Genomic DNA, 24,080 nt, shown 5'->3' with positions numbered 1-24,080 from the left:
GAAGACTTGAAGTTCTCTGGAGCTTCTGGAGACCTGGCTCTCCTCACTGGTTCTTCTCAGCCTGTTTCCAGATCTCTGCTCTCCTGAAATTTCTACGTTCTCTTCACTTCTTGCCTCGACTGCTCCTGCAGTTGTCAGTGGAGAACTGTCAAGGACTGAGCAGGGCCACTCAGTGTCCCAGCAGGATGTTCTCCTGGTGGGGTCAGCAGGGAGTCTCAGACCACCTGCTGTAAGGTGCCAGGATGCCAGCAGATAGAATCAATCAGACTGGGGGTCACTGTCCTTCAGTGGCTTTAAGGCCAGCAGGTAGACTCAGACCTGGGGGTCACTGCCAGTTTGTGGCTAAAGTGGCCCAGACAAAGCCTCTGCTGTGACTTCAGCAATCAATGGGCAAATGTGGAACTTTGTTCTATAAGCCTGCACCTGGACCTGGGCCTCAGGAGCTGGGCACCACTTGGCAACATGACTGTTCCAAAGTCCAGTTCGGAGTGTGGAAAATAAGAACAAGTAGTTGTGGTCAGCTTCTAGGTGCAGGACCTCTGTAGTTATCAAACAGCTGCAGACACTTTTGTGCTCCAAAGCCTGGGGCCAGGTATACAGGCTATTCAAGAACCCAGGAACAGGGATTGGACGTAGTGTCAGGTACAGGGGTCGCACCCAGGGGTAGCTGGTCGGCACAGCACCCAGGCTACTGCAGTATGAGTCCAGTGTGGTGAAGACATCGGGCAGTTTCGCTGTCAGTGGAATCAGCCACCCCACCTAGGACCGGTTCACTTGTCAAGCCACCAAGCCGAGTGAATGCACAAAAAAGTCGGGTTTGCACAATGTTTTCTCAAGCAACTCCATAGGTCGTTTAATAAAGGAAGGAAATATGTACTTTATAATGGCGACATCTGGTGGTCAATTTGAAAATCTGCAGGCCTTGAGAGACTCACTTGAAAAGGGACACAAAAAGTTGTCTTCTGGCCTCCACAGGTATGCGCACAAATGTGCGTGTACCCACGTACATAAGTGGGCTACACAAGGCTTGGCTCTTTGGTCCCAGCCTCAAAGCTTTGGTGTCACTGGTCTCAGGTGGTCAACGCATGGCTCCATGGGTCCTGGACTGTGGGTGGTTTGCATGAAGCTGCTGCTGTCTAGGGCATTATGGAGACAATGACCGCCTTGACTTCTAGCAAGTGGTGGTAGCTCTCGACCTCAGCCTTCAGACTGACCCTGATCTCTGTCCAGGTCTCTAGGTGCAGCAGGATCTGGTTGGGCTGTGTCATAACAGGCCTCCACATCTCTCATATTGTTCTCTGACTTGGCATTCAGAGTTCTCATGGAGTCCCAGACCTAGAGGCACAGCTCAGTTCTGTAATTGCCATTTTGGCATCTCTGATCATGGAGGTCTGAGTGGTGGTCTCTCTGGGACCAATACCTGCCCATTTCCTTGTAGTTCTTCTAACTCAACTGTCCTATTGAGTCCTGATGTCGCCCTGATCCTGTTGAGGTTAGGAGCTTGGGGAGCATAAATATCCATGCTCAGCCTAGAACTGAGAATCTAGACTGTATGAGTCACTTTCCTATTGCTGTGATAAACACCATGACCAAGGCATCCTATGGAAGAGTTTATTTGGGCTTTTGGTTCCAGAGGAATTGGAGTGTGTCCCGGAGGTGACGTGTGATAGCCAGTGGCAGGCATAGTGGCAGAAGCAGAGAGCTGCCCCCCCCATAATCTCTCCAAACAGCACCACCAGCTGGGGACCAAGTGTTCAATACCCAGGCGGGTGTGTACATTTCTCATTCAAACCACTTGGGTTCCAGGCCTTTGACTGCCTTCCCGACCCCCAGGGCCACTTCTAATGGCAGCCCCTGGTGTTGATGTCTCCTGTGACCTATCATAACAAGGAGGGCGATGTTAGACTGTAGGTGATGTGGTTTTTGCTGCATTAGCTCTACTTTGTGTGTTTGGAATCTTTTAAAAAGTTTTCTCAGGTCTTATGTGGAAACATGTGCCCCACCTTGGACACCATTTGTAGGTGGATTTTTTGTCAGGACCACTGGCTCCCCACCTGACATGGAAAGCTCAGCCGATAGCTTAGGCTTGTTTCTAGCTAGTTCTTATAACTTAAATTAACCCATTTCTACTCATTTACATGTTGCCATGTGACTTGTGACTTTTACTCTCTTCCTGCATGTCTGTTCCTCTGCGTCCATTGGTGACTCTCCCTTTCTTCTCCCCAATGTCCTCTCTGCCTGGAAACCCTGCCTAGCTGTTGGCCACTCAGCATTTTATTAAACCAACCAGAGTGACACATCTTCACAGTGTACAAAGAGATTATTCCACAGCAGATAAAACAGGAAAAATGTAATTTACAACTACCATAGACCATAGAAATACGTCACTTACATCTTTTAAGATTATAATTTTATATTTATTATAATTTATTATGTACTAATATAAAAATCTTTATATATTATATGAGTTATAATTCTTACTACAATTTTTGTATGGTTTCTATCTGTCTGATTGTTTGCTGAAAGTCTCATTGTGGAGCCCAGAACGGGCTTTCATGATTCTCCTGAGGTAGGGATTACACAATACCCAGACAGAATTTTTGAAAGATAGTTAAACTCAGTTCAATGTGACATTTTAAAAGATGTGTTTCATTTTTAATTCTCCCTCTCTTTCTTCTCTCTCCCTCTGTTTCTTCCTTTCTCATTCTCTGCAGAGACCATAGGAAGGGTCAGATCCCCTGGACATGGAGTTATAGACATGTGAGTTGCATGTGGATGTGAGGGCAGGACCCCAGTCCTCTACAAGAACAGCAAGTACTCTTAAACCGTAAGCAATCTCTTCAACCCACAGACATGTTTTTTAAGTAGGACATTTCTGTTTTATTTTTGAGATAAGATCTTCTTGTGGCAGTTCACCTGCCTTAGCCTCCCAGGTGCTGGAAATACAGATATAAAACACTATGCCTGGATTATAGAAGGAAAAAAACCAGAATATGCAGGGCATGGTGGCATATACCTTTAATCCCAGCACTCAGAAAGCACAAGTAGGAGAATCCCTGAGTTCAACACCAAGTCTCACCTACAGATCAAGTTCAAGGACAGCTGGATTTATATAGTGAGACCCTGTCTCGTTTAAAATAAAGAAGGGTGGGAATCCATAGTGTCTTACCCTAGTTATGACTACAGTTGTTTCCTTGCAGGTGGAAGAACCACAAGACTATGATTGACTTGTATTTAAGGCAAAAATAAACAGATCCAAAGACATAACATTCTCTTCTTTCTCAAGAGCACTGACAGTTTTGCTAGCTTATCATACCTTTGATGTAATTAATGGTCGTGCTAAAGAAGTACAAACAAGAGGTTAAATGAATCTTTATATACAAGTTACCTGAGATCTAAATGTTTCTCCCAAGTTTCCTCCAGAATAAAAAGATGGGTCTGGAAAGATGGCTCAACGGTTATGAGCACAGGAGACTCTTCCAGAGGCCCAGGTTAGAATCCCGGCATCTACGTTGAGGCTCACACCAATATAACTCCAGTTCTAAAGGATCAAACTCCCTGCTTCTGGCTTCCATGAGAACCAGGCATACAAGTGGTGCACAGACATACATGCAGGCAAAATACCCATACACATAAAATAAAATTTAGATGAAGAAATAAGTGAAGGAGATGGTTCAGTGGGTAAAATGCCGACAACCCAAGAGTGAGGGCCAGAGTTCACATCCCCGACTCCCGCATTTAAAAGTCCAGGCATGTATGTTAGCTTCAGAAACAGGGGATCCCTGGGGCAAGCTGACTAGCTAGTCTAGTGGATTGGAAAACTACTGGATCAACTAAGAGACCCTGCCCCAATAAACAAAATGGAGAGCAATTGAGTGTTGTGGGATATCTGTCAGAGAAAACTACGCCTACACAGGTTTAAGCCAATAGAAAATTTCCATTAGACAGCCAGAAGCTATACTGGAAATTCAGAATCCCAAAGCCTTTCTCAGGATGAGATTTAAGCACAAAAAACATATTCTGGGTTGGCATACATTGTTAACAAGAGCAACGACCCAGACGTGGAACTACAGAAGCCACAAAAACAAGGTTCAGTACTTTCCCAGAACTTCGGATTTGATGGATTAGGGGTTTTTTATCTCATTTTGGCTGGTGGTGTTGTCTACATGCTGAGTTTTAAGGCCTGAATGGTATATCCATCATGGAATCAGTTGTGCTAAGGTTTGGGGACCTACTAAGGTAAGGGAGCCTGTTACACCAAGAAAGATATCCATTGTCAGCTTCGGGACTCTACACACACACACACACACACACACACACACACACACAAAATATCAGGAGAGGAGAGGCAAGGCAATAGTAGAACTTGGGATCTCAAAGGGAATGGTGAGGTTCAGGACTTTGGAGTTTGGAGGGACGCAGGAGTTGTTAGGTAGTTCTGAAGGACTGTTTAACACTGGACCTGTAAATTCATGGTGACATCATCTGCCTTACTGTAAGATCTCTCCAAGCAATCCTCAGCTACGTAAATAAGTTATTTCAAGGCCAGCACACAGGAAAAAGACAGATAACAGAGAACAGTATTTATGAAAAAGTAATGAAATTCATCATAAAGTTAGACCACAAAGGAAGAGGAAAAAGAGAGAAAGCTACTGATTTGGAAAACTAGATATTTGTGTAGGTGTCAGGGTCCTGATAAGATCAAAGAACCACCGATGTGGAAACAACTGAAGAAGCAGCGAAGAAAAGACTGTAGTCAGTGGGAAGTTTGAACGAATGACTTTGGAGGTGGTTCACTCAGGTTGAGAACCAGCTGAGTGGGTTGTTTAGGAACTCATTCAGCCTGGTAGCAGAGCCCAGAGCAGAGCGGAGTCTCATAAAGTCACTCTTGAAAAGAAAACATGGCACGGCATCAACAATTTTTTGTGTGAGACAGAACTTGTAGTGTTAGTACCCTGAGTGCCATTTATCTGTTTGCTTGTTTTTCTAGTTATATTACATTTATTTGTGTGTGTTTGTTACAGGAGGGAGGTGTGTTTGTTTGTGGGTGTGTGCTGTGGGGCCGAATTATGCAGGCCCATATTATGTGGGTGATTTCAGGATTTGAATGATCACTGAAACTCCCTTTCAATACTGTCTGTGAATTGTGTCTTTATTTATTCCCACACCTCCACTCTCAAAAAAACACAGAAGAGACCAGATGTACAGAGGAGAATGAGGAACCTGCGAGAAAATTGCTCTACTGGTGAAGAGGTGAGTAAGGAGCACTCAGAATAAGTAATAGAATTTAAAAGACAAAGAGAGTAGTGGGAAATAAAAAAAAACAGGAGTAAAAATTTGTAAATAATAAATATAAATATAGAACAAAGAAACAGTATTCAGTTATGTATGTTGATAACCAGAGGAGCTAAAGTGGAGCAGAAACAAAGGCAGAGATGTTTAGTTTGTAAATAGCGTATTCCCGCCCCTGCACTGGCTGCATACTTACAGGTGCTGGCTTCTGGCCACTCGGGGACTCAGGGAAGCCAAGGCGCACATCCCCCTACAAGCAGCAGTGCTATGGTCACGGAGATGCAGCTTCAATAGCTGCTGGAAGGCTAGGAAGAGTGAAGGGAATGCAGGGATTAACGTCACAAAACGTGCACAGGCGCTACAGCCAGCGGACTCTGACCCACACGGCGTGAAGGAGGCAAGCAGAAGGCAAAGACCACAGTGCACCGAGCAGGTCAACAGAAACGCATAGAGGCTAAATTTGACCCATGAGTCAAGGAGCTTATATGGATAATTCTAGAGCAAAGGATTCAGGAATCCTCCCAATGTTAGGATTACAAGTTAAAAAAGCAGAAAGGCCAAGCCAAGCATGGCCTAACCCCTGCCATGCAGCCGGGCTTCACCTTGACAGGCAGGTTTGCTAAAAGGTAGCCTCAGAGAACTGCAGCTTCAGGATAGTTAAAAATAAGCAAGCAGGTTAAATATCCTTCCTTTTTTCCATTTCACATTTCTTGCTTCTTTGTCAAAACCTGGTGTCCATAGGCCTGTGGATTGATATCCAAGGTCTTTGACTCGGTTCCTTTGGTCCTCATATCTGCTTTTCTGTCAATGCCAGGCTGTTTTCAGAACTGTGGCTCTGTAGTGGAGTTTGAAGTCAGGGATTGTGATGCCTCCAGAAGTTTCTTTATTGCACAGGATTGTTTTAGCTATACTGGGTTTTTGTTTTTAAGTATTGTTCTTCCAAGGTCTGTGAAGAATTTTGCCGTGATTTTAATGGGCATTTGTGTTGAATATCTAGATTGCTTTTGGTAAGTTTGCCATTTTTGTTATGTTAGTTCTACCTTCCCAAGAGTATGGGAGATTTTTCTGGTGTCTTAATTTCTTTCTTCAAAGATTTAAAGTTCTTGTCATATATGATTTTCCCACTTGTGAGGTTAGAGTTACTCCAAGATATTTTATGGTATTTGTAACTATTTGTGAAGGGTGACGTTTCTCTGATTTCTTTCTCACCTTATTTATCATCTATGTAAAAGGGGTGCGTTTAGGTTGTTTCCGGATTCTAGCTGTTACAAAATAATTCTTCTATGAACATAGTTGAGCATATGTCCTTATGGTATGGTTGAGCATCCTTTGTGTTTATACCCAAAAGTGGTATTGCTGAGTCTTAAGGTAGATTGTTCCCTAATTTTCTGAGAAATTGCCGTACTGGGAGTTTGCACTCCCAGCAGTTAGGGAGGAGTTTTTCTTTCCCCCACATTCCCTCCAGCATAAGTCAGCATCAGTGGTTGTGATCTTAGCCCTTCTCACAGGTGTGAGATGGAATCTCAGAGTTGTTTTGATTTGCATTTTTCTGATGTCTAAGGATGTTGAACATTTATTTCTTAAGTGTCTTTTAGTCATTTTAGATTCATCCATTGAGAGTTTTCTGTTCAGGTCTTGTACCCTACTGTTATTGGATTATTAATTGGTCATTATTGAAATGACCAATTTTTTGAATTCTTTGTATGTTTTAGAGTGTATTAGCAAAGATATTTTCCTAGTCTGTAGACTGATATTTTATCTTGTTGATTGTGTTCTTTGCTTTACAGAAGATTCTCAGTCTCAGGAGATCCCATATATTAATTGCTTATCTCAATGTCTGTGCTACTGGGGTTGTATTTGGGGTATGCACTTCCAACTTTCTCTTCTATGAGGCTCGATGTGGTTGGTTTTATATTGAGGCCTCTGATCCATCTGGACTTGAGTCTGGTGCTAAGTGACGAATATGGATCTATTTTCATTCTTCTACATGTTGATATCCAGTTATGCCAGCATCATTTGTTAAATATGCTCTCTTTTATCCATTTTCCTATCAACTAGACAGACTTACAACTTAAAAAAAATAGTTTACAAACTTTTAATTAGATGTACAATGGCTAAAACCTTAATTATAATTTTCTTATAGGAGACCTTGAGCCACTAAGTAAAATTCTTAAAGGGAGCAATGAGCCAATTTCCAGTAGAGAGCTTATAGAAGCTGCCAGACAGGTACTCAAACAGTAAACTATATAAAAACAGCTAACACAATACTTATTCTATAGCAGTTTTATGGGAAAATGGCCCTCTTTTTATGACTACACCTGTTCTGCCAGTTAGGATATTAAACTCTTATTTTTGAATCAGTAGCTTGTTTAGTACAGAAGAGCAGTATAGAATCTAGGAGATATTTTAGCAAAGAACTAACTATGATTAAAGTTTCTTATACTAAGCAATAGAGTAATTGATAATTTTAAAATAATGATTCTTGGACAATTATATTTGCTCACTTTAAGGACCAGATTAATAATCTTTTCCCAGCTGATCATTGCTGCAATTTCCACTGTATTTCTTTAATTTTCCTTATAGCTAAAGATCCGTTAAAGGCTGTTATACTAAATTTTATAGATGGTTCTTCCAGTGGAAGAACTGCATATATGGTTAATAGTGAAAAGGAACTGTGGAGCGTGCCTATGGCTCTTTGAAAACAACTTAAAAGGATAGAAGCAGGAGAATCAATCAAGAATAGCCACATAATGCCTAAAGTCATACACCTTTTATGGATAGACAAAGCTGCAGACAGATTTTGGCATGATGGCACTAAGACGAACTTTGCTAAGGCAAGGTGAAAAAACCCTTCACTGAATTATAAAAAGCCTGACCCTGTATTAATTTGGGGTTGAGGATTTGTTTGTGCTTTCTCCACAGGAAGAAAATAAGCTGGTTGAGATGACCGCATGGACAGGAAAGGAATGGCAGTCCCAATGACATCGTAGCTGCAAAGGCTCCCATAGAGGAGTAGGAGCGAGTTCATGGTCCTGCCTTCCCCGCCCCATCTGCAGGACCACTGTTGCACTCTACTCTGCAGGATGCTGTTCTGCTTCCAGACAGTAAGGACTCACACAGTCACTGCTGCAAAGACTACAATTTGCTGCAGTCTGAACCCTGTTGACTTTGGAGTTGAACTAGAAAAGCAGACTGAACATTTGACTGTTTTAATCTTTGGGACACAGGACTCATTTGATTAAAATATTGGACCTGAGAACTAAGACCTAAAGTTTTCCCTCAGCGAAAGAAAAACTCAAAATAAGGAGTGACTGAAGCCCCTCTTCACATACAAGGGGGCAGCCTAAGGGGTTTGACTGATAGCAGCAATATCATTGGATTCTCGCCCATCCAAAAAAGAAACAAAACAAAACAAAACTTTTCTTATCTTTTTATTAGAATGGATTTAAGAAAATTGTGATATGTCAAATTGTGGATTTATTGTTAATTCCCATATTAGAATTATGGTATTGACCTGGTAATGTTTGTAATTGCTTATAAGATGTTGAGAAAAGTTTGAATGCCCTGTAAATGTTTGGATTTAATGTATTTGTTAAGAGGTCTAGATTTTGATACAGTATAAAATTGTTAATAGGCACTCTAGGCCAGCTGAAAAAAACATTTCCAACTCAGTTGGTCCTCCTCTCCTTTAACTAGGAGACTGAAGCCATTAGGCGTGTGATTATTCATAAAACATTATGAACTCTTTTGGCAAGAAAGTTTGGCTCGTAGACACAGAGTCCAAAGGTATTTCTCTCCCTTAATCTCTTTTATTCACAGAGGTCAGCAGTCAGAGATGGGTTTGAAGCTTCTTCGCCCTGAATGCCTAAGACAGGAACTTGCATGATTAGAATGTCTGTTCCAATGATGGGAAAGTCTGGGTAAATGAAGAAGTCTTTGCCTAAGGCAGATGTGATCATCTGTCCTGTTGCAGAAGCACAGGCTTTTTAAAAATTATTAGGAAGGAGATATTGTGGGGGCTGAATTATGCAGGCCCATATTCCACATTGTCTGGTGATCAAAGAATCTGAGCAAGGCACAATTTGCACCTTCCACACAGGAGGGGATTGCCTGGCTCTTTGAAGCAAAGCAAATACAGCACCACCTCAACTGGTGCCAGCGTGTGCTAATGTTGTTCTGCTCCTTCTGCTGTAAATTAGGATGTCACCTAGAGAAGAGGTGTTTTCAGTCTATGTGACAAAGTAGGTATAGGCAAGATATGACCTAAGTCATTTCCCTGCTAACTAGGAAACAATGCTAACGAGGTTTATGTTACCTTCCCCCTCAGTTTACCTTGATATAAAAGCTGTTTGGAAAATAAACGTGGGTGATTTCAGGGTTTGGATGATCACTGAAACTCCCTCCAATACTGCCATGTGAATTGGGTTTTCATTTATTCTCACGCCTCCACTCTGGTATGAGAAATGATTTATGTCAGGGCTCGACCCTGACAGTATGCATATATACCACAGCACACATGTGGGCCTTGTGGGAATTGGTTCTAAGGAGCTGTTGGGTGCTATGATTGAACTAGGTTGTCAGACTTGGTGGCAAGTGCATTTACCTGCTGAGCTGTCTTGCTAACCCTACAAGTATTTTATAACTCTTTAGGCTGAAAGATCCTTAAAGGCAAGACTTTGCCTTCTTGGTACCTTCTATTGGGCAATATACTGAATGTTTGTAAAGAATGGGTTGTTGAGTGGATGGATGGATGGATGGACAAGTAGATAGATGGATGTATGGATGGACAAGTGTATGTATGTATGTGTGTATGGATGGATGGGTGGATGGATGGAAGGACAAGTGGATGTATGTATGGATGGATGGATGGACAAGTAGATGGATGGATGGACAAGTGTATGTATGTATGTATGTATGTATGTATGGACAAGTGGATGGATGGATGGATGATTCATGAATAAATAAATGGACTACATTGGTTTGACAATATATTAAAAATAAAAAAGTTCACATTATTAAAAATGTTCAACAATCACATGCCTCTTAAATGTGTCTCTTCTTGATTATTTCAAGTGCAGTGTAAAAATGGCATAGACCCTAAAATCACACGAACCTAGGTCCTTGCTTTATGTGACCTTTGTAAATCTCAGTTTCCTCATCTATAAAATTGGGTAACATTATTATTAGTAGGATGCCATCTCAGGGTGGAAAGACCAATGCATCAATTGCCCAAGAAGTTGCATGGGTGTAGTCACTATATTGATGAATTTACTTGATCCAGGAGCTAACTCTCAACCCAGCAAAATAAGAAAAAGGTCACATTTCATCAGAACCACAAGAGGGAAGGCAGTTCCTAGATAGACACCTGTATCGCCTACACTGGAAAAGTAGAGAGAGTCGAGGCTAGAGCTTAGTTGGTAGAGGCCCTCGCTTGCAGGAAGCCCTAAGTTCAGTCTCCAGTACCACATAAACAGACAGGGCGACTTACACCATGAAACCTGTAATCCCAGCACTCGAGGGAAGAAGGCAGGAGGATCATAGTTCAAGGCTACCCTTGGCTACATAGGAAGTTTAGATCAGGATAGGCCACGTGACATTCTGTCTCAAAACAGAAGAGAAAAGGAGAAAAAGGCAGATAGACCACAATGTTTGCTTATCAACTTATCAGGTAGAATGACTTGGAGAGTCCAAGTAACTAGCGCATTTTCTTCCTTGCAACAATATAATGGCAGTAAAAATCACTGTAACTGGAGGATTGTTTGTGATCAAACAGAGGGACTTGAGCTGTGTCCTTCATGTAGTGAGAGCCCAACCACTGGAAAACACTTGAGAGACAAGCACTGTATCCTAGGGTCACAAGGCAGCAACCTGATCTTGAGGTCCCAACTGAGCAGGCTCAGCCACTTGCCTGAATGACCGAAGAAGTCATAGTAGTAGTAGTAGTAGAAGCAGAAAACAAATTTGTTTAGCATAAAGGAAGTGAATACAGGGACTAGCATCCTAGGCTTGCCTGTAGGATCCAAGAAGAACTTCAGGCTATACAAGAAGGAACAAACTTGTTTGGGTGATTGTTATCTCAGGAGCGTTGTGAGGAGCCTGGTTGGTGACAGGAAAGCTACTGCCTACGGAGTAGTTTTGACTCTTATTACAACATGTTTATGGTTAGACTTGGAACCCACAGTAACTGCAAAAAAATGACTCAGAAAAAGAGCAAGACAGTTAGGTCAACCACTGCATCTCCTTTCAGGGTTAAGACAAAGACTGGAAAGTTCTAGATGTTCCCTCAGTGGTCTGGAACAGTGCAGCTTAAAGTTAGAAGATACAATCTTTCTGCCACCTCTTCCATGCTGGTCTCTGAGTTTGGGGTTCAGGGGACAGCCTATGATACAGATGTCCCATATGTAGCTGAGTACTCCACAGGTCCTTATTCTCTGTATTTGACTAGCTGTGAATTTCTGCATCTGCTACATCCTCTTCACTAAGAAGTATCTCTGATGAGGTCTGGAAGCTGCACTAATCCACCTGTACAGAGATTCTAATCTAGAAAGGAGGAGTTTCATAGTATGCTTATTTGACAGAATTTATTTCAGAAAATAATAGAAGTAGGTTGGGGAGAACCATAGTGGAACAGTATTTTTGCTTTTTTTTTTTGGACAAGACAGGACAAGTCAGAACAACTGTGGTATTTGTACAAGATCGAGTTAGCTAACACGAGTGTGCGAGGAAAAGGGCTCACAAACTGGAGATATGACAGTTGGGGGAGGGGAGAGGACCAACCAGTTTTCTTTAAGAATGTGTTCCCTGGTGGGCTGACCATGTTCCAGCAGATGGCTTCACATGAGGGATCCCACTTACTGAAACATAGGCAACCTGAAAACACTAAACACAGCGTATACGTGTATGGAATTGTCAAGAGATAAAAAAGGAGGAACAGAAACAGAGACACTTTTAAAAAGAGAGCATGTTAATTCTTATATATGTTGCTTAAAGGGTTAGAAGAAATTTTATTTTATATTTTTCATATAAACTAGATACCTTTTAAAGATTTACTTTGTGTGTGTGTGTGTGTCTGTGGCTCATGCCACAGCAAGTTCATGGAAGTCAGTAGACAACTTGAGGGAGAAGGTTCTCTCTTCTCTGTTCCTTTGTAAAAATAAATTTGGAGCCATTTATTAAGGTAAGAAATTATTTTCCATTTGACTGTAAAGTGCCTGAGATAAAACTTCAGTCAGGGAAATTTTGACCACACCTCTTGTTTATTTCTGCAATCCTTCACTGAGCAAGAGAAACTCCCATGTTGGCAACGGTGATGTCTCTGTAGCTCCACCTTCTTGTTGGTTGAGAGGGCATCTTCAAATGGATTGCAGCATTCTCTCCACAGCCGCAGGCTTTCAAAGGCTGCCTGGTGGGAACTGCAGGCTTTCTGTGTGAGTCTGGGTAAATTATTTCAACATCTCTATTTCAGCCCATAGACTTTCTGAAACAACTATATAATACAATGTGCTTACTACGTGGTAAGAGTTCAATAAACGATAGACGCCACCCTTTGTGGGCTAGGGTGGGGCTGAGGTGTAGCTCGGTTGGTAGAGTGTTTGTCTTGCATGCACAAAGCTCTGGGTTCCATCCTCAGCCCCCCTGAACCCAGCATGCTCCCTGTAAGTCCATCGAGAGCAGAGCAGGAGGTCATCCTTGGTGTCAGATGGGTCTGAGGCTAGCTGGGGCGACATGACACTGTGGACTAGTATACCTTTAGTCATCTAGAGATAAGAAATTTAACTTTTTCTCTTTCATGAAGCCAGTTATGAGCTATAGATTAGATTCCTGATATGCAAGACAGTGAGTTCAGTTTATTGCTAGTACCTTAGGAGTGGAGGGAAACCTTCCCCATAATATCTGAACACAAGGAAATTAAGAAAGCCTGTGAGTCGAGGCTCAACTTGCTGTAGCCTGAGTCACTTAAGTTGGCCAGGTGCAACTCCGTTTGGACCCAGCGTTCAGAGAGGAAAAGGAGAGGAGAGACATAGTGAGAATATAAACCAACCCACAGTAGTCTAAAACGGGACATAGTGAGAATATAAACCAGCCCACAGTAGTCTAAAACGGGACAGGCATCATCGGACCTGAGACTAGATCATTTCCAGACCAGAAGATTCAGACCACAAGCCTAGAGACCCCAAGGCTGGCTGGCATCCAGCTTCTCCTAGGTCTGATGTGAATCTCTCAGAGGTGCTTTACATTGAAGACGGAAGGAGCTGAGAACCCAAGAAGTCTGCCAGAGATTGGGCAAGGCTGCCTCCTCTTGTCTTCAGCACCAAGAATAGACTCCTTTGATCCGATGGCCTGAGCGGTCCTTCTGGTTGAACCATAATTGATTGCAGAGCTCTCTTAACCATCCCTAGAGTTTCTGCCATGCATGAGAGCAGGTTGCTGGGCTGCTTGCTGAAGCCTTGGAAAAAATATGTTAGGAATGGAGTAGGAGAATCAGGTATGGGTTGGTGAAAACAGGGTGAGGTGTGTGTGGGGGACAAGCTGGGGAGCCAGATCCACAGGTACATCTCACAAGAGAGGACTGTGTACATCTTTTTCTTTGCAGATATCAGAGGTGTCTGGGTCTGGACACAAAGGGACTGAGTGGTGACAAAGACTACTTAAGAACTACCAGAGGGGCACACGGTTAACAAGCAGGGCCTGCAAGCTGATCCCTCCCTACTGTAGAAGCACATTGTCCAGCCATCTGGCTTTTTGGACTCTCCCAGGCAGACTGTGTGTCTTTTTGTAACTTTGAATTGCTGCCAGTCACATTAGCATTACTGTGTCAGGGTCGACAGTGGAGAGACAAGAAGAGAGGCTGGGTGATTTCTAACTATCTGTGTGGAAGAGAAAGGCCATCTTACTTCTTAATGTATTTTGAATCCTGTATCCCCCTGATCCTCAGTCCAGAGGCACGTGCTTGAAAGAGGAAGCAAGGAGTCTGGGGAGTGGAACTCTTAGCCCAGGCTAGAAAGGATTGAGGCCACGAGGCAGAAAGAGCAACCATGAGGGAGCAATAAGGGTCTCTGCTCCTGGCTTTACTCAGAAGAACCCGCTGTCTCCAGTGAGCTCCACCACGCCCTACCAGAGTCCAGTTTTATGCTCTGCGGGGGGGGGGGGGCATCTGGGCCTGAGAGCTGAGGCTGGAGCCCAACAGGAAGGCCCATCAATACAGGTGCATGAAGTAGGCGCTTCTCTGAGAGGCCTTTGGTCCAAAGGAGCTGCCATCGAGTTAACTTCTTTGAAAGTCTGTGCTAGAAGCTTCTTACAATGTAGGCCCTTGTTGTTTTATTCTTATTTTTTTAATTAATAGGCTTAATGTGTGTGTGTGTGTGTGTGTGTTTCTCTACTACAGTATGTGTGCAAAGGTCAGAGACAGGTTTCTGAGTGGCTCTTTCCTTCTATGGTGTGGGTTCCAGGGTTTGAATGATGGCCATAAGGCTTGGTAGCAGGGCCTTTCCCTGCTGAACCATCTTTTCTTTTTTCTTTTTCTTTTTTTTGTTTATTTAGAGACAGGGTCTCTTGTAGCCAACTCTCTCTATAGCTGAGGATGATCTTGAATTTTTTGAGTCCTGGAATTACAGGCATGCGCCAGCATTCCTGGTTTACATGGTACAGGCATTAGAACCCAGAGCTTTGTGCACACCAAGGTTCCTCTTACTTTTTTTGTTTGTTTTTTGTTTTGTTTTGTTTTCAAGACAAGGCGTCTCTGTAGCTTTGGATCCTGCCCTGGAAACTCACTTTGTAGACCAGACTGGTCTCAAAGTCACAGAAATCCTCCTGTCTCTGTCTTCTGAATGCTGGGATTAAAGGCGTGTGTCCTCTTACTTTTTTTATGTCATATTCATACATATAATTTATTTATGTTGCTTATATTGCAGGGGCTTGAAATACTGATATGAACAGATCACACTTCCAGCTTTTCAATATGAAATTAAATTCTGTGTCACTTAGAAAAATTACTTCAGAAATTCTTTGGGGAAGTAAAACATATATGCTCTAGAATCCCTATTGCATGTCTGCTTTCTGAGTTAGCACTCCCCATGTAGCCTTGGTCCACCAGATGACCAACTTTTCATCTTTCCGAGATCAGTAGTCTTTGTATCATGGAGCCTCTGATAGATTTGGTCATTTTCCAGGAAGAAAGCAATGTTTTGGGATTTTTTGCATATATTTTTATTTATTTATTAAGGATTTCTGCCTCCTCCCCCCCACCGCCTTCCATCCCCCCCCCATCAAGTCCCTCTCCCTCATCAGCTCGAAGAGCAATCAGGGTTCCCTGACCTGTGGGAAGTCCAAGGACCACCCACCTCCATCCAGGTTTAGTAAGGTGAGCATCCAACCTGCCTAGGCTCCCCCAAAGCCAGTACGTGTAGTAGGACCAAAAACCCATTGCCATTGTCCTTGAGTTCTCAGTAGTCACTTTTGACAAAGAAAACTTGACACCACAGAGTTACATCAAGCAAAAGTCTAGCCATCAGACCCCTGTCCAGACCTGCCTCCAAACGAGGAAGAATTTGGAAACGCTCCCTGGGCGGATCCCAGAGCTTCCTCAGCTGAGTTTCAGCACCTTTGGTCCTCAGCTAACTCAGGTCCTGTGGCCAGCTCTAAGAAGTGTGGGGAGGGAGCTGAGGCTCCCCTGTGCTCTGGCTTCCCTGGGCAGTCTCCAGCCTGCTCAGCCAGACCCGGGTGGAGGTGGGGGCGGGGCGCTGCTTTTTCTGACTGGGGAGGAGGGGCCACAGTTAGGTTGGTCCCTTGGCCATTAAACTAGCTGCTGTCACAGGAGCCGCCCCAGGCTTCTCCCAAGCACTTAGGGACTGAGCCCGACCCTTTGTAAAGCAGTCAGATTTGGGATCAACTTTCTGCAGACAGCAAACCCTGTCCCCTGCCGCAGCACAGGTTACATGGGTCCCGGAGTCACCTGTCCATGGGGAAACCGGCTCTCTGGCTTCCAGGTGAGGACTTGGATAGAGCCTGTGGTGGCCTCAACCCAGGTGGCCGGCTCCCTCTACGATGCAGGATTACTCTTGGTAGTGAAGGAGTCCTTCTCATCTGAGGCTGGAGGCTCTTCCAACCACAATGCCAGCCAGTCGATCAGGGGGCATCAGGAGGACCAACAGCAGAAGGCCATCTCCAATTTCTACATCATTTACAACCTCGTGATGGGTTTGACACCGCTGCTGTCCGCCTATGGGTTGGGCTGGCTCAGTGACCGCTACCACCGCAAGATCTCTATCTGCACGGCAACACTGGGTTTCCTGCTGTGCCGCACGGGACTCCTCCTCAAAGTGATGCTGGACTGGCCGGTGGAGGTGTTGTACGGAGCAGTGGCGCTCAGTGGGCTCTGCGGGGGCTTCTCCGCTTATTGGTCCGGGGTCATGGCACTGGGATCCCTAGGCTGCGCTGAAGGCCACCGCTCCTTGCGCCTCATCCTCATCGATTTAGTCCTCGGCTTGGCTGGGTTCTGTGGAAGCATGGCCTCGGGGCATCTCTTCAAACAAATAGTTGGGCACTCTGCTCAGGGCCTCCTGTTAACCTCCTGTAGCGTGGGATGTGCGGCTTTTGCCCTTTTCTACAGCCTTTTTGTGCTGAAGGTCCCTGAGTCTGTATCCAAGTCCAACAAGGTATACCCTACTGTAGATACTGTGTCTGGCATGGTGGGCACCTATCGAACCATGGATCCAGATGAACTGGGCAAGCAGGATGTATCCAGGAACGCTTTGACTCCTGGGAAAAGGAAGACCTCCCGGACCATCATTGCCCTGCTATTTGTGGGTGCCATCGTCTATGACCTGGCCGTTGTGGGCACAGTGGATGTCATGGCCCTTTTTGTGCTAAAGGAACCTCTCAGTTGGAACCAAGTGCAGCTGGGCTATGGGATGGCTTCTGGGTACATAATCTTCATCACCAGCTTCTTGGGTGTTCTAGTCTTCTCCCGCTACTTCCCGGACACCACAATGATCATAATTGGGATGGTCTCCTTTGGGTCTGGAGCCCTTCTCTTAGCCTTTGTGAAGGAGACATACACGTTCTACATTGGTAAGTTTGGGGCTCAGGGAGGCAGGATGCTGCAGGCAATCTGTGTTGTGTCATAGGTTAGGGGTGTGGTCTAGGAGTCCCAGTTCAGTACAGGGGAGACAAGAATGGGTTTGTCTGTTTTGTGCATGTATTACCTGTATTGCTCACTGGATCTTGCCACAGTGGTGCCCATGCTCTGGGGCAAGGAGGTGTAGTCAGTGGATGGCACAGCCTGAAGTGGAGATGGGTTCATGTGACTTTAATAATTTAAAATTGTATCTATGTAAGCAGAGTGGGCAGCGTGCACTCTATAACGGCCTGCGGTGCTCAGAGGATGGTTTGGCAGAGTTCTCCGTACACCACGTGGCTTCAGGGATTGAACTCAGGTTATCTGGTAGCAAGCACCTTTACCTGCTAAGCTACTTCCCCAGCCCTCTCTTTCTAGCTTTAAATAGATAAAATACACAAAAAGTTCCCTAAATCATCTAGGGCCAGATAAGAGCTTTTTAACAATGCACAGAATTTCTCAATAATTAGCTCCAGTAGAATTCCATTGGCTCTACAAGCATTGGAGAGCATACCCACAAGACCGTGGACTGGGGTTTCCACTGGAGGACAGAGAGGTCAGACAACCTTGAGCAGAAAGCTCTAGAACTCACGAGGTAACAGAACTTTCTCCAGCTGTAATCGTGGCCTCACCTGTCAGCACAATGGCCACTAGCCACGTGTAGCTATCAAGCATTTGATATGTGACCAGCGTAGGGAAAAAACAGAGTTTAGGGCTTATTTCATGTTAACTTACGTAGGCTGCACGTGCCGAATAGCTAATAATTTGGAAAAAAAAAAAACTCTAGATGGTTATCAGGGAGCTACCCCAGGTCATAGACCTCAGAGAGACAGCCAGCAAAATGGCAATGTCCCAGATAAGAATCCTTGTGCAGAGGACAGAGTGCCCTTCTCTCCAGACCTTCCCCCTTCCTTTTCTTTCTCTCCCCATCCCCCACTAGTTAATAATGAGGTGAGGCAGCTGAACTAGGTGGGGGAACCATTTCTGAGAGCCAGAGATTCAGAGTCTGGGCTACTCAGGGTCCTCCCAGCAGAGAGGCCTAGTCTTCTGGGCCAAGACCACAGGGACTGGGGGGGGGGGGAGGGCACTGGAAGGGAAGCCTTTGTTTGTTCTGATCTGGACTCAAATGTGAAGTATTCTTCCGATCTGTTACAGCTCGAGCCATCATGATGTTTGCACTTATCCCCATCACGACCATCCGATCAGCCATGTCCAAACTCATAAAGGACTCTTCCTATGGTGAGCAGAGGACTCTCCAGGATGTCCTGCTTGCTGTCACAGACTCTCAGAAACAGAAGATTCAGAAGCAGGGCTGGGGAGATGGCTCAGTTGATAAAGTGCTTGCACGAGGTCCTGAGGGTGGATCCCCAACACTCATGAAATGCTGATGTGGGGGCTGGGGAGGATGAGAGGAGGGTCCCTGCAGCTTTATGTCTACTCATAGCCTTCACACACACACACACACACACACACACACACACACACACCCTAGAAGCATCCTCAAACTTATAGGGAACGTACTGGTTTCTATGTAGGGCAAGAAGAATGGAGAAAGGAGGGTAGAGAAAGTTCACAAAGTTAGTCACTACAAGTCAGAGTCAAGGAAAGATATTTCTGGAAGATCCAACTAGATGGAGACAGGATTCCCTCCAAATTGAGCCATGGGGACTGAAAAGGAGTCCCTAGGAGAGTGATGGGGGTCTCTGGAGATCCCCAGGGACCTGGTAGGGGGAACAAGACAGGGACAACAATATATGTCTTGATAATCTTTGTTTCTTCCACAGGAAAGGTGTTTGTTATATTGCAGCTGTGCCTAGCTCTGACTGGCGTGGTGACATCCACCCTATATAACAAGATCTATCAGCTCAGTCTGGACAAGTTCACGGGCACCTGCTTTGTCCTTTCTTCCTTTCTCTCCTTCTTGGCAATTGTTCCAATTGGGTAAGACAAAAACTGTCTACTGTGTGGGTTTAGGTTTAGGGCCCTGGTGTTTACATCAACCACAGGCTTTTTTTTTTTTTTAATTATAAGCGCTTTCTCAAAGAACAGCACCAAAAACTTGGTTCCTTTCTGACAATTTTAAAAAACTATTTATTTATTTATTTACTTCCTTACAGTTGGAGGCTCTGTCAGAAACTCACAGGAGCTATTCTGACCAAATCTTTGGTTTGGATCCTTTGTCCCTTCCAAGGACATTTTCTTCTCTGTGACCTGAAGGGACTCAGTGACCACTGTGTGACTTGGACACGTGTGAGCTCCCCAACAAGGCCTTAGGCAACAATTCCTTGACCTCTTCCTGGCCTCTCCCTTAAGAAACAAGAGCACTCACCTCCAGGCAAGCACAGGCAGATGACCCAGCAGTGAAAGAACAGGCAAGCTTCTCCATAGCCAGACACTGGTCCAGGAGTCAGAAGGACGGAAAAAAGCCAGAGTTATTTGGCTTCACTAGAATAAGTGTGAATTGCAAAGGTGTGTGTGTGCACGCACACACACATGAGCGCGCGTGTGGGCTGAAGTTCATCCTCTCCTTACACCATGTAGGATCTGGGCTTGAACTCAGATTTGTCAGGCTTGGTGGCAAGTGTCCTTACCTGTTAAGCCATCTTACCAGCTCTGCAACAAATGTTTTGAAAACATTTCATGTGTGTTCAGATGCCCTTGGAGGCCAGAGGAAGGTCTTAGATCACTTGGAGCTAGAGTTAGAGGTTGTTATAAGGCCCTTGACATGGGTGCAGGGAATCAAACTCGGGTCCTCTGGAAGCATCCTTACCTGCAGAACCATCCTGCCAGCTCTACACCAAATCTTAATTCCCCACACAGAATCTTCATGATCTTGTGTCCAGCAGGCAGAGGCTCTGACTGGATGATCATGTGGATCAGGCACCTACCTGTTAAGTGCTTCCTCCCTCAGCCTTCAGCCGTCCAGAAACACGTGCAGACAAAGACACATTTCTACACATTGCATGACTAGGAAAGATTTGAAAATGACTGCTCTCAGGTCCCATCTCCACAGACTGGGACTCGCACAGCCTGGGATAGACATTGTTTTAAAGCTCGACAGCTTTGTTTTGAATGTATAACTAAGACTGAACGCGCATGGTGTAACAGCAATGCTTCCCTTGTCCCGAAGTCACTCAATGAGAATCCGGAAATCTCTTCCAGCTAAAGGTGGCCAGGTTCTTGTGCTGTCATTAAGTAAAAGCAGGAGGAAAGACCTGTGGGGTTCTAGCCACAGAAGGGAAGTCTATGCCAAGCACAGACAGTTCCAGGAAGGCGTGCCAAAGCAGGGAGGGACATGGAAGTCAGCAGGCTGGACCAGCTACTATTGCATTCTCCTTCCTGATACCAGAAGAGGTCTTTAGGCCAGGGCTGCCAACAGCCTGGCCATAAATGAGGGGGCAGGATCTGAGTGGTCCCTGTAACAAAGGGAAGGCATAGTCACAGTCACAATGGGAACCTGTCTTCCTTGCCAGTTCTTCTTTACATGAACAGGGGGTGTTAAGGAAGGCTTCACAAGGCTTTTTGCTACACAGGGAAAGTGTAAACCTCCAGAAGAGAATGATTTCATGTTCTCCAACCTCCACACAACCTACATCCATATCCCATCTCCATCACAGACTCTTAAACAAACAGTACTAGTAAACACTTTAAATCTTTGTATATAATAATTCATAAAGACTCCTTCAAGGTAACTATTATTTATCCCTATTTTGCAGAAGAGAAAAGAAAAACTCCTCCCTCCACGTTGGTCTAAATTAAATCTTGTTTAAGCTTCTGTATTTCCCTTCACAGCACACTGTTTATATGCTTCCCACTGGACTATAGGCTCGCAGAAGACAGAGCCCACAGCTGTGTGGCTCCCTGTGTGCCCACGGTGCCCAGGAGAGAGCTCTCAGCAACTAAGAAGTGTAGAACATGGTTCTCAACCTGTGGGTTGCATATTACATATTTACATTACAATTCATAGCAAAAGCAAAGCCACAGTTATGGAGTAGCAACAAAAAGAATTTTATAGTTGTGGGTCACACAGCATGAGGACCTGTATTAGAGGATCGCATTAGGAAGGTTGAGAACCACTGCCCTAGGAGGATTTGCTTAGTGACTAAATGCAGGACTGAGGCAAAGATGAAACAGCTGTCTAGTCCACAGTGGTAGTGGAGACAGGGAGAGGTTCATTATCCCAGGACTCGCTTGGTAACATCAGATGCACTATGGTGAGAAAGCAGTGGGGGATGATCCAGGCACAGGGGAAGCTGCAAAGTTGCCTGCTTCCCTTTGCCTCATTCCAGCTCTCCTTTTCTAATCCTCTTTTGCTAATCCTTACAGCATTGTGGCCTACAAACAAGTCCCAAGGGCACAAGGAGAGGGTGCGGAGAAATGAAGGAGCTGAAAACACCTCAATTACCAAGTTCTGCCCATGAAACCCAAATTCCAGCCTTCCAACGGCCTGCTGACGCCCTTAGGTTCCTGGTGGGAGGGAAAATCAGTTTCTGGGTATTGGAGGAAAGGCAGAGGTTAGGGTCTGGGGTACCAGCTGCTTGCACCGGCATTCTAGGTCCTGGAGGGGTTCAGGCTCCATTCAGCTAGCCTTTCTTCCATCACTGTCTTAAGGGTTCCAATCAAGGCATAGCAAGTCACATGTGCACAGTGCTAGAGGTTCTGTGGAAGACTTAAGCCCAAGGGGGAATGAACATGAAATGGACATTTTGTAAAATCTGACATTTTTGTACGAATAATAATAGTTTTCAAGTTAATGTAAAATCTTGAAAAAAAAATCAGTTTTCTTGGTTGAGTCTTCCTCGGCTAAGAACAAGAGAGCAACAAAGTTCATGGCAGTGTTAACACTGTTGCTTTTAGGAAGCTCAGTTGGTGGAGTGCTTGCCTAGCAAGCACTGATTCCTGGCTTTGAACCTCAGCACCTCATAAATCAGGCATGGCGGTGCACAGCTGAAGTTCCAGCACTCGAGAGGCTGAGGCAGAAGGATCAGAACTTTAAGGCTATCCTTAGCTATACTGTAGTTTGAGGCCACCAGAAATACATAAAGTCCTGCCTCAAAGAAACAAACCCAGCAACAACAGCAAAATCCAGCAAGGACCAGTGAACTATGCTGTTGGACACTTTTAATCATCACTTTCTTGAGTGGATGGTGTGAAGAGTCGGGGTGTCTGGCATCAGCTTTTCTGAGTTACTTATTCTGATTGTCCCTTTCGCTCCGAATAAAATCAACATTTACATTGTGAGTTCAAATCCTTCTTTTCTGGGTGGGACCCCCGAAACTGCAGATGTGGCATTCTCAGGCTGGAGTGAATACAGTTTGTATCTGATTCCCGTGCAGGGAATGATCAAAACTTGTCTTCCCTCCTCCTCTCTTCCAAGCTCAGTGCATTTCCAACCCCACCCTCTTCCTTCTGTCCTTACCTCTTTAGCTCTTAGGTGCCAGAAGCTTCCTTTGGTTCTTCAATACTCTAAATTTCCCCCACAGACTCCAGAATTTTTGCAACACCTGAGTCAACACCTCCAGCTCCTTATTTCCCCCCATTCACCATTTAAGATTACTGTATCCATCCTCTCTTTCCTGACTGATAGAATAGCATCACCTCCACCTCCCAGGTCGTCAGGCTCCAAATCACCTCTGACCTAGTCCCCTTTTTCAAAGTTATCTCTTAAATCCAGCTGCCCCATTACAACCTCTTCCTTTTTTGTTTTTAATCACTTCTTGCTTTGGTTTAAGAAAAGATTTTTATAACGTGTGTGTGCGCGTGCGTGTGTGTGTATGTGTGTGTGTTACCATGTGGTCCCAAGGGTCAACCACCTACACCTGCACAGCCATCTCGCCAGCTCTCGCCATGGCTTTAACTATTCATTTCTATTTATTTCAGTCTGACCCCAACCCCCCAGCATCTGACCTTTGTACCTTTTAAAATGAGGTGGAAGGTATATAAATGCTCCTTTAAAAAAATCAGCTGACTAAGCATACAGAAAAAGCTTACTCATTAATAGTTAACTTGGGGGACTGGAGAGACGGCTCAGTGGTTAAGAGCACTGGCTGGCTGCTCATCTAGATGTCCAGAATTCAATTTCCAGCGGCCACATGGTGGCTCACGACCATCTGTAATGAGATCTGGTGCTTTCTTCTGGCCTGCAGTCATACGTGCATACTGTATACAAAATAAATAAATCTCTAAAAATTATTGAACTTGGACATATTTAAACATCTTCCGTAAGGGCTGTCACAGTGCTCACCAGACAGGTGCTTTGTGTACATAATGACTAATTTGTCAAAAACTCTATAGCGAAGGCTTTCCTGCACTTCAAAGGTCACAGTACTGAAAGCTCAGAGATGTAACTATCCTAGAATCAGTTATTAAATGAGACAATGGAGTTTAAGTCTCAAATCTCTTTATTCCATCTTGCTGACTCATTTTACATCACTGTAGTATTGGATTAATGATGTTGGATTAATCAAATAATTATCACTAAATCCAGAATCATTGGGACATCCATTTCCAAGGTCTGACATGCATATATATCACATATATAAATATGAAACAACGCCTCACTATCAAGCCTTGGTTGACAGGACTCAGACTCAGAGATCTGTCGGCTTCTACCTCCCACGTGCTAGGATCAAAGGTGTGTGCACCAAGTTCAGCTTCATTTTAAATTACATGT

The 24,080-nt window shown here is 44.5% G+C and overlaps 1 protein-coding gene across 1 annotated transcript; it reads left to right on the top strand.

Annotated features, from left to right (window-relative positions):
* The first annotated feature begins 16,100 nt into the window (after positions 1-16,100).
* Positions 16,101-22,647, top strand: Slc46a2 (solute carrier family 46 member 2). Its single transcript, XM_075946628.1, has 4 exons — positions 16,101-17,361; positions 18,563-18,646; positions 19,192-19,348; positions 21,734-22,647. Exons 1-4 carry the CDS (start codon positions 16,227-16,229, stop codon positions 21,786-21,788), a joined length of 1,431 nt encoding a protein of 476 aa, XP_075802743.1. The 5' UTR covers positions 16,101-16,226; the 3' UTR covers positions 21,789-22,647.
* Positions 22,648-24,080: the final 1,433 nt, after the last annotated feature.

Source organism: Microtus pennsylvanicus, chromosome 13, assembly GCF_037038515.1.
Source record: "Microtus pennsylvanicus isolate mMicPen1 chromosome 13, mMicPen1.hap1, whole genome shotgun sequence".
Taxonomy (NCBI): domain Eukaryota; kingdom Metazoa; phylum Chordata; class Mammalia; order Rodentia; family Cricetidae; genus Microtus; species Microtus pennsylvanicus.
This window is presented reverse-complemented; position numbering and strand designations above follow the sequence as displayed.

What these genes read in the sequence shown, in the direction of transcription:
- Slc46a2 (XM_075946628.1), top strand. Translation starts at nt 16,227, where the DNA reads ATGGGTCCCGGAGTCACCTGTCCATGGGGAAACCGGCTCTCTGGCTTC. An exon ending in GACATACACGTTCTACATTG is followed by an intron (nt 17,362 to 18,562) that starts GTAAGTTTGGGG and finishes GATCTGTTACAG; the next exon opens with CTCGAGCCATCATGATGTTT. An exon ending in TTGGCAATTGTTCCAATTGG is followed by an intron (nt 19,349 to 21,733) that starts GTAAGACAAAAA and finishes TAATCCTTACAG; the next exon opens with CATTGTGGCCTACAAACAAG.